This window comes from Colias philodice, chromosome 26 (genome assembly GCF_061535455.1).
Source record: "Colias philodice isolate Cphi_HAF_F1 chromosome 26, ilColPhil1 Martin Lab GWU primary, whole genome shotgun sequence".
NCBI lineage: Eukaryota > Metazoa > Arthropoda > Insecta > Lepidoptera > Pieridae > Colias > Colias philodice.
Genome location: NC_143111.1, coordinates 6124764 through 6142616, shown reverse-complemented (window position 1 = coordinate 6142616; position 17853 = coordinate 6124764). Strand labels below are relative to the sequence as shown.

The 17853-nt window shown below is 35.1% G+C and overlaps 1 protein-coding gene and 1 long non-coding RNA gene across 3 annotated transcripts in view; one reads left to right on the top strand and one right to left on the bottom strand.

The window, feature by feature from the left end:
* The window catches only part of LOC149476950 (E3 ubiquitin-protein ligase goliath-like), a 50143-nt gene extending 38039 nt beyond the window's left edge, over positions 1 to 12104 (bottom strand). Inside the window, exon 1 of one of the 2 annotated variants that reach the window (XM_089711512.1) lies at positions 11758 to 12104. In XM_089711512.1, the coding sequence (XP_089567638.1) occupies positions 11758 to 11988 (231 nt within the window). In that variant the 5' untranslated portion in view covers positions 11989 to 12104. The remainder of the gene's footprint in view (positions 1 to 11757) is intronic. The other variant, XM_089711513.1, reaches the window with a different exon arrangement.
* A 1222-nt stretch (positions 12105 to 13326) lies between these two features.
* LOC149476949 (uncharacterized) lies at positions 13327 to 14266 on the top strand. Its single transcript, XR_016317779.1, has 2 exons — positions 13327 to 13941; positions 14187 to 14266. It is a non-coding gene; the product is annotated as an uncharacterized LOC149476949 (long non-coding RNA).
* Positions 14267 to 17853: the final 3587 nt, after the last annotated feature.

The following is a 17853-nucleotide window of genomic DNA, read 5'->3' as shown; positions in this document are numbered from 1 at the left end:
GGACCATTTTTTCCGTATCATGCATCGTTATCGAGATATTGATCGATAAAGTAAAAAAAATGTGTGCGTGTACTAGTGTACACACGTACGAAGTGAAACTTCTTTATGACCTTATTTTTCAAAAAATAATTTACTATATGCAACTTTACAGAAATACGTCGAATCACGCGTGGTAGGGATAAGAAAAAGATGGCGCGTAACGCGTAACGAAAAAATGTTACACTCAATTTTTTTCCAACCCCGATAAAGAAGTTTCACTTCAAAAATTCAGGACACATTTTTAGTTTTTTGCTTTTTTTTGTTTAGGACATAATACATATACCTACATTATGTATAATATGTATCTAATACATATAGATGTATTTAAAAAATCGTAGAATTCAAACTTGTAGAGAATATGCAGACCTACAATTTTCTTTTTGGAGTTTTTTAGTTGGACAAAAATTACGATCTCCAGCGCGCCGCAGAGTCGGTGAATTCACGCTCACCGTCGAGCGAGCTGCTCGCTCGGTTGTGTTCGCATGGCGAATCGAATGGGAAATTGTTTAGGAAATTGATGGGATAAAAAATAAGTACATAGACCAGACTTTAGAACAAATTAAAGATCACACTAAAGTATATTTTTAAAACAAATAATTTGTTTGTGCAGTAAAAAAAAAGTTGAACTGTACAATTGAGCGAAAAAAAGTACAACACACGGTAAAATGAATGAAAAATGGTTTCAAGAAAATTTTGTAATTGAAAAAATGCAAACACACTCGTCAAAACGGATGCCAGGTTTTATAATCTCGATAACTATGCACGATACAGTAAAAATGGTCAGGACTTAATTGTAGAGCATTAAAAAAGGAACAAAAAGTGTCTTATAAGTGATTTCCGAATTTCATCGGATAGCCGAGTTATTGCCGAAAAACCAATTTTACCCCTTTTTTCAAGATGGCGACGAAAGCTCATAGGAAATCTTGGTCGAAAAACTCAAGTTAAGCTTTTCTAGGTATCCCCTACAACATATCAAAAAAATAGATGCGCAAATTCACTTTCTTTTATTTGCCTTTTTTTTCGAACGAAATGAGTGGACTAATTTCATACTCATACAAACTCGGCGCCTCTACGGTTTAAAATAACTAGTACTTTTTCTCTTGTTCAAAGAACTGCCGTCGTTTTAACGTTGAGCTCGTAAGAAATGTAACCCTAAACGTAAAATGAAACCATAAACGTGAATAATAATAAACATTAAATATTGAGAGACTTGTTCAAGAAGCGTTATAGATGTTTTGTTGTTTACAAGGCCTATGTTGCGCCTATTGTACCTACTTACTTGTCGATACTCCACTACAAAAAACAATCATATACCTAGGTAACAAAAATAATTTTGGTGGCAGTGGCGGCGCGGCGCCCCTATTGTCTTGGCGCCTGTGTGCGCCGCACACTTCGCACACAGGGGCGGCTCGGCCCTGGGTATAATCTTCTTATCTTCTTATATATAAAAATGAATCGCAAAATGTGTTGGTAAGCGCATAACTCGAGAACGGCTGAACCGATTTCGATAATTCTTTTTTTATTATATTCCTTGAAGTACGAGGATGGTTTTTATGTAGAGAAAACGTAAATATGTACCACGGGCGAAGCCGGGGCGGACCGCTAGTACTATTATAAAGGCGAAAGTTTGTATGTATGGATGTTTGTTACTCTTTCACGCAAATACTACTGAACCGATTACAATGAAATTAAGCACACATATAGAGGGTAACTTGGATTAACACATAGGGTAGGTTTTATCCCGAAAATCCCACGGGAACGGGTTTTTCTTTGAAAACGCGGGCGAAGCCGCGGGCGGAAAGCTAGTCTTATATATAAAAATGAATCGCAAAATGTGTTGGTAAGTGCATAACTCGAGAACGGCTGAACCGATTTCGATAATTCTTTTTTTATTATATTCCTTGAAGTACGAGGATGGTTTTTATGTAGAGAAAACGTAGATATGTACCACGGGCGAAGCCGGGGCGGACCGCTAGTTGTTAATATATTAAAAGATTTTAGCAACAAATACCTACGCGTCCTCGTTTTAGGATGACTTTAATAGAAGAATAAATAACTGCATCTGAGATTTAAGGTAGGTAATAATAAGACATATAGGTATCTATGTAAGAAAGAAAGAAAGAAAGAAAATACATTTATTTTAATGTCTTGCCACACAGGAAAAAAACAGAGAATAGTAAAATACAATAAAGTTTGGAGTGCGAAGAAAACAGAAAATTATATTCAATACTGATTTTAACATTAACACATAGGGTCTGTGCAGCATCAAACATTAAAAAAGGGAACCACTCGGTGATATTCTGTGATGCAGAGGCATCGCAGCACCGGTTTTCAGTGGGCCCTCCTCGACAGTCAAAGGAACAGTGTAAATTTTTAAATAATATATTTATATAGTTAAGAGAAAGCGATAGGTATACATAAATAATTAATATATTAAAAAAGAAAAACATATTACATAAATATACAATATACATAATTACATTATAATTTGTATGTTATAGAATTATAGAAACTTTACTACATATATATTGACTAGGTTGTAAGGGGAGCAAACAATGTGAAACATTTAGTTACGATGCAACTAAAGCTGGCCTACCTGCCTTATGATTAGATAATTTTTATATTTATTTTTAAAATTAGTCACAGATTGAATGTTACGATAAGGAGGAGGCAGGTTATTCCAACATTTAGTTGCATTGTACTTAAAACTGCCTCTGAATGCGTTTGTATGAAATTTTTGAAAATACATTATATACGGAGTTGCCCTAGTATTATACCTGCTGTTTATATTACGCCCCCAAGTTATTTTATTATGGAGATACTCAGGTTTAGTAGACTTTACTATTCCAAATAGTAAGGTGGCAAAATGCATGTGCCTTCGATTTTCCATATTTAATATTTTGGCTTTATTAAGATAAGGTGATATATGATGCCTAGAAGGTATGTTCCAGCAAAATCGAGCACATGCATTTTGAACCCGCTGAATAGCATTTTTAGTTCTTTTAAGTAAACGAGGGCCGTATACAGTATCTCCATAATCAAATTTTGAGAGAATTAATGTATCACATAATCTAACCTTTACTTCAGAATTTATATAACGCTTCAGACGGTATAAGACCTTAAGACGATAAAAACAATTTGAAATTATTTTGTTCACATGTTTTTCAAACCTCAAACCTTCGTCAAATATAATTCCTAGATTGCGGGCTTCATTAACACGTTGCAGGACCGTGCCCTTAATTGACACTTCTATATTTTGCTGTTTTTCAAGCTTCTCAATTTGTTTTGCTGTTCCCATAATAAGATATTTGGTTTACACAACTTTTTCTAAGATCTTTGAGAGACATGGCAGTATACTAACAGGTCGAAGATCTTTGAAATCAGTAGGGTTATTGTTTTTCTGAAGTGGTCTCACAATTGCCCGCTGCCACAGAGACGGAAAAGTGCACGAGTCTAGTGAAAAATTGATAATATGAGTAACAACGGGTAATAAATCTGACATTACAATCTGCATCATATCCAAAGATAAACCATCGATGCCAACAGCGTTGGATTTGAGCCCCTTAAACAGCTGCAAGACTGTTTCTTTAGATATGTATAAAGTTGTTCCTGCAAATAAATAGAAAACACATGCTGTTTATTTTAATTAGTGTCAATACCGACAGTTTGCACAATAAATACTGATTATCGAGTTAATAAACTAACAAATCGAGATTGAAAACATACCCAGATAGAAGATTAAGTTGTAAGCCGCTTATCAGCTAACAGTCAGCAAAATAATATCGAACGAACTAAATTGTTATCTCTCAAAGTTTTACTGGCTTCGATCAATCAAAAAATCGGCTCACAATATTACAATTTTGCTAAGTTTCAATCGAGTCGAAATTACTGAGACTTGACGTCTTTATCATGTTTAAAAGTTCCAAAAATTTTCCACTTTTACTAGTTTTACGATTTATCAAAATAAATATTTGTATGAAGATTATTTTTTCTTCTTCTTCGCTTTATTACGACAATATATCTTCAGCAATGATTTGTCAATAATTTAGAACCAAAATTACACCATCTTACACTATTCAGTTGATTCATACAAACTATAGGAAAAAAAACAAGACAACTATAAAATAAATGAAACAAAAACTATGTACATTTACGTCGACAAGGTTTTTTGCACACGTGTAACGGTCAGCTGAGTCAACTTGCGAAAATGGCAATACTGGTTTATAAAGAAGTCCTTAAACTTCCTGGTTTAAACGTGTTTTAGTATAAAAGTATTTAATATCCCCAGCTTATCGTAATTGTGATGATAACCGACACTGTAACACACGTAATGGTATTTGCACTACCTATATAACATACCTTTGCATAAATGTTGTTTGTCTTTATGTCCCTTATAGTAGTGTAAACTATGAATTTGATCATGTGATGTTCTTCAGCACAGAAACACACACACGTTGTGCATGAGCTCACGAACGTTTTTGAGTTTGTACGACCCTAAGGTACGACTTATCTTCGACAGTGTGTACCTCGTGCTGTAAACTATACAGCGCAGTGCACTGTATAGTATACAGCACGCCAAGCCGGGATGCATAGCTAGTACAACGAAAGCCCCATATATAATAAAGAAAACTATATACTCAAAAAAAAAAAACAAGTTATAAAAAACTTACTGATTGTGGAACATCTACACCAAAATTTCTGGTACTTAAGAAATCCTCTGAACTTGTCAATGTAATTTTATTATAATCGAGTAGTTTACACTCAGATACATTTATGAACAAATACACATTCTATAAGTTGTACTACATATTACAACTTATAGAATTTCGCAGTAAATACGTTATCGTTTAATAAAATTAGTACAGTTAACAAACCGTATGTGGGCGTAACTTGCAGTTTGCATTTGTTAAGCGATGTTGAAAGCTTTACAATTAACGTGAGTCATATATTGGTTAAAAATATATTAACATTTACAATTGATAAAAACAATAATCTTTATTAATTCTCAGAAAAACATTCACTACAAGTGCAAGCAAGTGGATATCACTCACAATCCAATATATTACGGAGTAAAAGTTGTTGCAATAAAAGTAAACTACATACGTTACCTAATTACTCGTATTACAATTTAAATACCGATCCTTCAAATATCTATCAAATAGAACTATCGGTTCAATTACTACACTTACTTGGAAAAAAAAACGTGAAAAAAACATTTAAAAAGAAAGTTGTTTATTCAATGACATACCCTTAATCAACTATACTAAATAACTTCTTATTATTCCTAACAAGTAAATTAGTTAAAGCTAAGATAATAACGGTTAGTTATTATTCCATCTACGTATAAAAGGCGAAAGGTAAAGGTCATTTATTATGAAGCTAATTAATTGAGTGAAAGTTGTTATATAACGTGCATCGTGATATATGATATCCAATGCCCTTTAGTGTGTTGATTTTATCTATGTTACGACATTTATTTGCTCTTAAAAGAACTTTCGTCATGTTATGTACTGTGTAAGGAGCAAATAACAGCAGAGAGAGAGAGAGAGAAATTCAGCATTCAGTTTAATTTAAGATGTTGTATAATATGGCACATATTCAAAATTCTGTATTTCACTTCTGGCAAATTGGCCATAAAGGTAAGAAATAATGGCACAATAAAGGTCGATAGATACCTTTTCTACTACATATTTATTTAATTACACAAATTACATTATTACTTTAAATAACAACAATTTTGTGTACGTAATTGGATTTTGATGAAGACTAAATTTGCTCAGGGTTGCCGCAAATATCATTTTGATATGTTACATTGTAACAAATTAACAATTCAAAATGCTGACGCCAAAATCATTAACAATCGATTGCCTCTGAACAATGACTAATTGTTTTGTGAAAAATCATTACTATTCATTACTACCGTGAGTCAACCCTACCGTCATACAAATGACATTCAATTTGATATTGTTAATTGACCGAAATTTTTAACTGGAACAAAATATGTATTACGAAGATTTGTATATTTTTATTAACCAACTCCCAAAGAGGTGGAGGTTTTATGTTTGTCTGTAGTATGTATTTTGTGTATATTTATAGTAACAGTCATTAAAAAAGTAATTTTGTAAAAATTGACTACTTATTAATCTTAATTCAATGGAATAAACGTTAAGTACAGAAATATTTTATCACTACAAAACCCGTAGGGATTCCCTGTTAATTCCAAACGGTTAATTGCATTTATGACTAAAATAGACATTATAAAGTAAAACGTTCGTATTGTTTATTCTTAAACAAGAGTTACAGCTTTCCAGAAAATCCGTATCTACAACATGAGTCTTTTAAAGAGAGAGCAAAAATATAAATTAATTAGAAAAACAATCAGAAATACCTACTAAAGATTAATATATGATACCAAAAAAAAAATAAACCTCGATAATAATAGTCAGAGTGCCACGATATAAGCTTTCATACAACTAGATTATTTCTTATTTCTCATAACAGTATCTTTGTAGTAAAATAACCCACCGTGAAACAATGAAACAATTGAATAGTCGAATGTGTGTTACATTTACGTAACATATCTCTAGTAATATTGTTTATGGATTTAAATTCAAGATATGATAATAAAGATAATAATAATATCTACAGACAATATCTATAGATACGGCAGTCAACAAACTTCCCCAATGTGATAGCGAAATGGCGAGCCAAAATAAAGTCCTACTATCTATATACTACTATCATAAAATCCTACTAATATTATAAATTACAAATGTGTGCTTGTTTGTCTGTCTTTCACGATACAACTGAGTGGTATTATGATTTTCTAATTATTTTTTACCGCGATTACACATCACATTTCCATGGGACCTTTGACTACGCGGGCAAAGCTTGTGGCGCAAACCTTGTGATGTGCCTTTAAAATCCTTGAAACGTAAAAATACAAATATGAAATTTTACTACCCTGCTATAGAAAACTGTGAAATAAAATGTAAGAAAGCTATAATATAAGGTAGTGCTGTAAAACAAATAATCTAAATATGTAAACGAGGGTTCAGGAAATTTACAAAACAGAAAAAAATGTTTAGACTTTAGGGAACAGTTTAAAGATGAAGAAAATCGATTCAGCAGTCGTTCAGACGTTCAGATGTAAGAATTTAGTTTAGTAAGTAACGAGACATCAACTTATATATTTTGTCCAATAATAAAGTTGTTTATCAATACTTCGGATAATACGTAAGAAATATTTAATCAGATATTTTCGTAGAGGCTAACAACTGATAAATTTATCGCAACAATGTATCTAAAGGCTCAATTTGAGACCGAGCCAACAAGCGTAGAGTACATTCACACGATGTTTGTAAACAGTTTTTTTTCTATACCAATACTAATATTTTATATATTAAACGTAAAAAAAACTCGTATGTATTTCAGAGAGATTTCTCAATGTATCGCGATGATACATACACTTTGTTGAAGTAATACTAGATACGCTTGTACAATCAGCTTTACTCTATGGTCATGATTAGACATCGGATTATATGCACTAACAAAATGCCAAAATATGCATGCAAATATGCACTAAAAAAGGCCGAAATATGCACTAAAAACGACTGATATGCCTAAAATATGCACAAAACAAAATCAAAAAACCTTTATTATTTTATATATTTAAATCAAAGATTGTACAAATACAGTGAAATTTTCATGAAATTTAGTATAGTTTTTGTGCCAATATACAATTAGGCATTTTTACCTAATTTTCGAGCCCAAATTTGTGACGTTTGTCACCCGCGAGCCCAGTGTTGCCACCTTAGACCTTTCCGGGCTAAAACTAGCCCTTTTTTGGAATTCAACCCATGTTTTAAGTTTTAGGGTAATCTAGCCCTATTTTGAATAGCTCAAAATTTACTTAAAATGGAGCCCATTTTGTAATTTTTCGCCATTTTACCATGCCAAAATAGGGTTTGTTTACTCGCTGAGCGTTCTGATTGGCTAATAAAGGTTAGTCGACCAATCAAAACTCCCGTTACTTAACGAAATATGCACTATTGGGGAAAAAGGCTAAAATATGCACTAACGCCGTAATTAGCGAGTTTTATGCATTTGCATATGCAAATATGCAAATGCATATAATCCGATGTCTAGTCATGATGATAGGAAAATTTGTCGAATGTTGCATTCTTTTAATACTCAATTTATCATACAATTATTTATTAAATTTAAGACATTTTTCTGCATAGCAACAAGTTGGTACAAAAAGGTAATAATATGACATTAAATAAAAATCACAAAGGGCGGCTCTATCGCTGTGCAGTGATCTCTAAAGGTTAAAAAACGAAATACAATATGTATTTCGTTTTTTATATTTATTTATTTATTTTGATACAACAATTAATATATTATATATATGATACAACATATTATATATTAATAGATGAGTATATTTTAAAGACTTGAAGTAGCTATATTGACGAGGGTAGGCAAGCATACTAAATAAATATCACATTATTTACGATGAGTTAGTTTAACAGAAAAGAAAATTCGAGCCACCGAAGGAATAAAAACTTAATTATATTTAGCCTTTCAAATACCTTGAAACATTTTACCGCTAACTCACCTAATTATACAATAATATTATCCGTGTTTTGTTTAATTGCGGTTAAATAAACATTACAGTTAATAGTTACGGGGTTCTTCCTTAAATCATTGGGCATTGTTATGAGAGTTATCTGTTAATGAGGCTGTTACAATTTAAGTGTTTCAATTATCTGAATACACTAGCTGTGCACAGCGGTTTTACCCGCATTGCGCCGCTCCCAATTGGTCTTAGCCGATAAGACTTCCTCGATAAATGGACTATCGAACAGTGAAATAAAATTTGATTACATATTAAGAATGAAGTAAATTACTTTGAAATAATAATTGATGCTGCAATGAGCTAGCTGTCTAGTTAATAAATAATTACTTGACTGACTTTTTGCCCTAGATGTCCACAAGTCGAGTGGCCCCGACAGTATTCCTCCAATTGTGCTGAAGATGTGTGCACCTGAGCTAGCACCGGTCCTCACGCGACTCTTCCGGTACTCCTACTCCACAGGCGTTGTCCCGAACTCATGGAAGACAGCGTTAGTGCACCCAATCCCGAAAAAAGGCGATCGCTCTGATCCGTCCAATTATCGACCTATAGCAATCACCTCCTTGCTCTCCAAGATAATGGAATCCCTTATTAATCGCCAACTACTGAAATATCTGGAGGATCACCAGCTGATTAGTGACCGACAGTACGGTTTCCGTCGCGGTCGATCAGCTGGTGATCTTCTTGTATATTTAACTCACAGATGGGCTGCAGCGATTGAGAGCAAAGGTGAAGGCTTGGCGGTCAGTTTGGACATAGCGAAAGCCTTTGATCGGGTTTGGCACAAAGCGCTCTTAGCAAAACTTCCATGCTATGGGCTTCCCGAGAGACTTTGCCAGTGGGTAGCCAGTTTTCTCACAGAGCGTAGCATGAGTGTCGTTATCGACGGTTCTTGCTCCGACCCTAAGCCTGTGAATGCTGGTGTCCCACAAGGTTGCGTTCTGTCTCCCACTCTGTTCCTTCTGCATATCAATGATATGCTGCTCAACAGCAGCATTCATTGTTATGCAGACGACAGCACTGGTGATGCAGTTTACACCGGCCGTAGCAATGTCTCTCAGGATCGCGTCATTGAGTACCGGAACAACCTCGTGTCTGAAATTGAGGCTTCTTTAGACGAAGTTTCTAATTGGGGTCGACTAAACTTAGTCGAATTCAACCCGAAGAAGACACAGGTTTGCGCGTTTACCGCTAAAAAGCTTCCCTTCGATGTAACCCCTATTTTTCAGGGCACTCCTCTATCAGCCACAGCTAGTATTGGTATTCTCGGTCTCGAAATCTCGAGTAACGTGCAGTTTTCCTGTCATTTGGAAGGCAAAGCCAAGTTGGCTTCTCAGAAACTTGGTGTGCTCTGTAGAGCGGGACAGTATTTCACGTCGCGCCATCGCCTCAATCTTTATAAGGCGCAAGTCAGGCCGCACATGGAATACTGTTCCCATCTCTGGGCCGGAGCACCCCAACAATACCTCCTTCCATTTGACCGCATTCAAAGGAGAGCTGTACGACTCGTTGGCGAACCGAGTCTCACCGATCGGCTTGATACTCTGGCATTGCGAAGAGATATCGCTTCCTTATGCGTTCTCTACCGCATTTACTATGGGGAGTGCTCTGAGGAATTGTTTGGAACATTACCCACCGCTGAGTTCCATTACCGCACAGCCCGCCATAAACAGAAATACCACCCTCACCACCTTGACTGCTGGCGGTCGACAACTGTGCGCTTTAAACGAAGCTTCTTTCCGCGCACAACCGTCTTATGGAACCAGCTTCCTAGTACGGTATTCCCGAATGGTTACAATCTGGGGACCTTTAAGAAGAGAGCGTATTCTTTCCTAAAAGGCCGGCAACACACTTCCAATGTCCCTGGCGTTGTGGGTGCTTATGGGCGACGCTGAACGCTTACCATCAGGCGTCGCGTCTGCTCTGTTGCCTCCTCTCTCATAAAAAAAAAAAAAAAAAAAAAAAAATTAATAAACACATAAATGTAAAATAAATAAGATATATGTACCTAATGTTAAAAATACGTTTTTATTACGTGCTACAAGAGTAATTACGTGATATGATATTTCTAGATGTTTCCCGACGCAATTAATTATGTATTTAGTAATTTGTTTATGGAGGTTACGATTAAATGTGTTTAAATAATAGTGCAAACAAACATCCCATTGCATGCTATTTAGTATACAGTGCTACAGCCTTTATCACTACATAGTACATATAAAACAAAGTCACTTTCTCTGTCCCTATGTCCCTATGTAGGTATGCTTAAATCTTTAAAACTACGCAACGGGTTTTGATGCGGTTTTTTGTAAGGTAAGAATTAAAAACTACATTTATCTAAAGTAAGTAGGTATTTAAATTTCAAATAGGTACTAGACTAACTCAACTGCTCTAGTTCAAACATTTCTTATCAAAATTATTATTATACACGTATTTAGGTTTTATGGACGTTTCTAGAATAATGTTTAAGTATTAAGTAAATACCTTATATAAGGTTCTTGATGTTTGTTCACTATTCAACGGAAAAGAATCACTTATTTTACAACAATAAACAAATGTCGGACGTTATTTAAAAAAACTGGAACAATTATCGCTTCCACAATATTATTGTGTACTTATTATTTATACGGAAAATGTATATCGTCTGACGTAGATTTCTTTTGTTTATAAAATAATAGGTGTAATTGTACGATAAGCCCGGCCAGCAAAAATCTATTTTTATAGATAATTTATTCAAATTTAAAATAAATACCTCGCACAGCATAGCAACCGTTGGTTTATCTTTAACACAACATTAATTGAATAGAAACATAAAATTTCAAAGAGTAACGTACCTACTTTGGTCTTTGATACGATATCTACGGCCTAGTTTTCGCAAAAAAAATGAACATACGAAAGTTTATTTGCTTTTAATATTTTTTGTATTGATAAGAATATAACGATACGTGCAAGGTTTTATGTCGAATACGTATACATTTAACATATATATATCTTATTCTTTTAGTTAATGTTTAGTTGCAAAAACCATCTTACACTACGTCAATAATGTAACAAAACGAATGTCCATAATATCTACTCACGAATTGACTTGCGAAGTGTGTCTTTCTCACCTCAGAAGTATCATTAAAGATCTCGCCGTGTTCGTCCTCGTATGTAATGTTTATATTCGCAATGGTGTATGTGTCGCTCGTGAAGCGTTCGTCCCCGGGCCCGTAGCGGACCGACTCCAGCTCGCTCCCCGGAGAGTGGCACCCCACTAAAGTCACTACCCAGCTCAACGCCAGGCCCGACCAGAGGTCTTCCGCACGCATTTTAACAACAAACACTGCACATTCAATCGAAACTCACTTCGGCTACGTACTGTCAATGCAGCTCGAACGCGGAACACGTCTGCGTGCGCGCACGATTCTACACAGTGTGACCGGGTTCTTGCTATCGTTATCGAGACACTAGTTTGAGAACGCTGTCATATCCGAGTGGAGTCTATGCGAGAGTTATCGTCTTCGACGCAGCCTCCCGCATGGGTGGTGCTAGGATATCATAACACGGGTCTGAAAGTCAACAGCTGCCCCATAACCGGCGAGGTACTTCACGACAGCCGGCACCTGTAACAATAGCATGACGTTAGTTGTTTTAATAATGTGGCTAATGAAGTAATGAATCACTCGCGTAGCCTAATTGGCGATTCGAAGAAAACCATCGCTTGTCCTCAAGTTTGTATTTTCATTACTGAGAAACGGAAATTATTGCCCTTATAATATCAACTCACAACTGTGACAAACAATTCATACCTAGTATTATAATTTACGTATGTAATGTCCGTTCTGAAAAATAAATTCTTATTTGCGCAGTTGTTCCGTTTTAAGTATTGAATGAGAACAATACAACAAATTATTAATAACCTGAACCAATAATATGAAGGTTCATCGAATGAATTTAAAGCTCAATTATTTCATTTTACCTCGTTTTATTTAAATTAAACTTTATTTGAAGACGTAAATTAACACTATTTTTACATAAACTTTTCCATTAACAAATGCGCAAAAAGGCAAGAAAAAATATACAAAGGGCTTTTTATTTATGTCATAAAACAGTGTCAAAAGCATAGCTCTCGTGTTTTCCACGTATAAAAATAACTAAAAGTTTATTCAGTTAAAAGCAACAAAGTAACTTTCATGAAGTATCCCTACTACAGTCAGAAGCATAAATATATTACCATTTGCAGATTAGCAATAATATCTGTCATAAGAACGGGTTCAATAATATCTGTCTGCCCGTATACAGCAAAAATATCTGACATTAGTAGGCAGCATAATAAAGTGACATCAAAATTATGTGACGAAAATGTTACAGCAAATAATTGTGACAACCTCTCGAAGCATAAATATGTGACGTCACCTAGGAGGCAATAATGTCTGAGTTCTGACACAATTTTATATTTCTGTATTGTAAAATATAATTGATTCCTCACAAAAAGCATAAATATGTGACACTAGCTTTCCGCCCGCGGCTTCGCCTGCGTTTTCACAGAAATACCGCATAGTTCCCGATCCCGTGGGAATTTTGGGATAAAACCTATCCTAAGTGTTAACCCAAGTTACCCTTTATATGTCTGCTAAATTTTATTGTAATCGGTTCAGTAGTATTTGCATGAAAGAGTAACAAACACACACATACACATCCTCACAAACTTTCGCATTAATAATACTAGATTAGTAGGATAGGAAGTAGGATTATAGTAGGACTAGTAGGATAAGATAGGATAGGATTTTAAAAAGGCAAAACGTTATTTATTGAATTAGTGTTATGTATTTTGCTGGGGTAAGAATATGAACAAAAGACACATTATATTTTGTAAATATTTTTTTTTAATAATATGTTATTACGATAATATGAAAACTTGCCATAATTTTCGATACTCAATAAAATAATAGCAATATTATAGGCTAATTATAGGTAAATGAAAATGAATAACGGAGCAATCGTGTCAAACGCCGCTAACGTCAAATATAACAAAACATGTGACAAAACAATTTCTAAATAATACACGAAGGTTACACTGAACCTTCAAATAAAATAGATCTACCCACAGAACAATAAGTGGGCATTCATATAAGTATTAAGTATATGAATACTTTAATTTTGTCATGATATGATATCCTTCTAATATTATAAATGCGAAAGTTCGTGAGTATCATGTAAGGATGTTTGTTACTCTTTCACACAAATAAAAGAGAAAATGGAATTTAGCACACACATAGAAGGTAACTTGGATTAACGCTTATGAGAGCTTTGATTGATTTTATGAGAATTTTTCTTTGAAAACGCGGGCGAAGCCGCGGGTGTTAAACTAGTAGGATATAATATCTAGACATACAATATGTAGTATATATACAACGACGGCACATTTTAATTAATATGGTAATAATGTTTTAAAACAACGTAGTTAAAATAAAATTTATTTATTTTGTATTAATTCAATATTAAATTGAAAATAAAATTGTGTCAGATATTATTGCTTCCTAGTTGATGTCACATATTTATGCTTTTAGTGTGGAATCAACGCAAAATACAGAAATATAAAATTGTGTCAGATATTATTGCCACCTAGTCGGTGTCACATATTTATGCTTTGTGTGTGGAATCGATGCAAAATAAAGAAATATGAAATTGTGTCAGATATTATTGCTTCCTAGTTGATGTCACATATTTATGCTTTTTGTGAGGAATCTATGCAAAATATAGAAATATGAAATTATGTCAGATATTATTGCCACCTAGTTGATGTCACATATTTATGACTAGCGGTCCGCCCCGGCTTCGCCCGTGGTACATATTTCGAAATAAAAGGTAGCCTATGTTCTTTCTCAGGGTCTAAAGATTATCTGTGCCCAATTTCATCAAAATCGGTCCAGTAGTTTATGCGTGAAAACCATACATACATACATACATACAAACCTTTCCTCTTTATAATATTACTATAGATTTGTATGAGGAATCGATGCAAAATACAGAAATATGAAATTGTGTCAGATATTATTGCTTCCTAGTTGATGTCACATATTTATGCCGTGAGAGGTTGTCACAATTATTTGCTGTAACATTTTCGTCACATAATTTTGATGCCACTTTATTATGCTGCCTACTAATGTCAGATATTTTTGCTGTATACGGGCAGACAGATATTATTGAATTAGTTCTAGTGACAGATATTTTTGCACATCGCCCCCTAGGCATATATTATTGCTCGTGACTGTACCTTCAATATACATAAAGAAACCAGTCTATCTAGTAGAGGTCCGCGCCGCAGTCCAAAAGCCCAGCGGCGGCGCGCCGGGTGCGGCACCCGGCGCGGCGCGGCGTCGCCGGCGTGGGCTAGTTATTTTTAAAGTTATTAGGGGGTGGGCGGTAGAGTATAGAGTATAGAGTAGAAAAATCTCTCTTTAACATTAATAAAAAAAAATATTTTTATTAAAATCAAGTAGCTTAACTATTTAGTGATGAACATGATAATTATAAACATTGCCAATAATTTTATTGGCAATGTTATGTCAGAGCAAGCAAAGGAGCAGGTGGGCCACCTGATGTTAAGTGGTCACCACCGCCCATAAACACTTGTAACACTAGAAGTGTTACAGGTGCTTTGCCGGCCTTTTATGGACAAATAAGCTCTTTTCTTGAAGGCCCCAATGTCGTAGTTGTTCGGGAACACCGCAGGTGGCAAATCGTTCCATAGTTACACCGTACGCGGAAGGAAGTTGCGGGTGAAGTGGACAGTGGTGGAGCGCCAACCATCCAGATGGTGCGGATGGAACTGGTTTTTACGGCGTGTGGTCCAGTGGTGGAACTGTGCGGCAGGTAAAAGGTGGGACAATTCCTCAGAGCACTCCCCATAGTAGATTCTGTACAGTATACAGAGAGACGCAACGTCTCTTCGCACTGACAGTGGATCGAGCCTATCGGAAAGCCTACGGTCATCGACAATTCGAGCTGCTCGACGTTGGATGCGGTCAAGAGGAAGGAGTTGATACTGTGGGGCTCCGGCCCAGAGATGAGAACAGTACTCCATATGCGGTCGCACCTGAGCCTTGTACAGCTGAAGTCGGTGGGCCGGCTTGAAGTACTGTCTCGATCTACTGAGCACACCAAGTTTTTTCGTTTCCAAATGACTGCGGAATTGAACGTCACTCGAGATTTCAACTCCGAGGATTCCGATATACTAAGGGGAGTACTTTTAAACCGATGTTCTACGACAAATGGGGTCTTTTTAGCGATGAACGCGCAAACTTGTATCTTTAGGGGATTGAACTCGACAAGATTAAGTTCGCCCCAATCCGAGACTTCTTGGAAAGAAGACTCGACTTCAGACACAAGTTTGTTTCGACTCTCATTGAGGCTTTCCTTTGAGGTGGGATAATTGATATATCGATATAGTACATCGATATAGTAGACATTGTCTACTATATCGATGCGACGTTGCCGTGTTGTAGACAACAACGCGTGCGTGACACATGGTTCGCGCGCAAAATTTGAACTCGGCGCCAATTTTTCTGTGACCCGGCGGCGGCGGCGGCGCGCCGGGGTCTCTCGGCGGCGGCACGCCGGCGTGGCGCGGACCTCTACTATCTAGTAACACGAGTTATGTGCAGTAAGCCTCGTACATAACATGTAAATCTGACACGAAGTTGACACAAAACCTCGTGCCATGCCTTTCCAAATTATAGGACTCAGGCTACATGTTAGGTCTCACGTAGGCAGTTTTTGCACGTATATACCTAACGGAATCTAGACTTTTCATAGTATTTTCTTGATGAGCTTAAAACCTACATCTGTATCTTAAATTCATTATTATTTCGATTATTCAAGCTAAATTTAAATTCTAAACATATTTTGAAAAATTAAATGTTTATAAAATTTCTAAACAAACCTATTAAATAAATATAAACACATCGAAAGAAACTATAATCATATTGGATTTTATTGCAATTAGGTCACGGACAAACACACAGATGGAAAGGTCATTGAACCGCGGTCAATAACCGTAGCAATCAATAAAATAATAAGTTTATTTATATTTTATTTAATACCAATAGATAGGCCCCTTTTTTCAATTGGCAGAAATATTAAAAGAAATATGTTATTTATTTAAAACAAAAGGTTTTAGCAAAATGCATAAAACAGGTTAATTATAAAAATGTTGGTTTTTAAAAGTCGTCTAAAATAAGAAAACCGAAAATACAATATGTACACAAAATTTTAAATATACTTAGTTATAATTTTAAAATAACCGCATAATAATAGAGGCTTCATTAATTTTCTGATGAAAGAAAGGCTTCGGTCTAAGAAGGTACAAGTTACATAAAATCTGTAAAAAAAATTGCGAAGATAGAATTACTTACTGTTTTTAAGTAAAAAATACGTGTATTAAATATAGAACTGTAAGTATTTATAACTAATAGTATATTTTTAAATAATTGGTTTATTCTTATAGGCAGAAAATTAAAAGAATTCAATGAATGATTTTATAGATACATGATATTTTGAGTTTACACACATAATACAATAGAATATACAAATGACTATAGCCAGATTTTACCCTAATATTTCTGCAGATAACAAAACAATTAAATAAAAATCTTCGATCGACGTCCGATATGACCTTTATTAAATACCCTATTAAAGTTATCGATGGTGTAACAATATTTCCACACGTTTCCAATTGTGAGGAGTCACGACATTTTTCTATTAAGTAATAATAATTAGAAGGCTCACGACTTTTGTACAAAATACGCAATGGAAAATGTAAACGTATATGTATATATAGCAGCGCATCATCACTACATAGTATAAAACAAAGTCGCTTTCCCAGTCCCTATGTCCCTATATCCCTATGTCCCTTTGTACGCTTAAATCTTTGAAACTACGCAACGGATTTTGATGCGGTTATTTTTAATAGATAGAGTGATTCAAGAGGAAGGTTTATATGTATAATAACATCCATTAAATAGTGGAGAAGTACTGTTATTTTTGAGGTTTCTAATGTGATGTCGTAAATAATTACATTTTTTTCCGCTTATATTGCAAACGCAGGCTGAACCCTACGAGTTTTATCAAAATAATGTACTAAGTATTGTACACATTGAAAAGGTCTACAGAAAAGTCCGCGATGGTATATG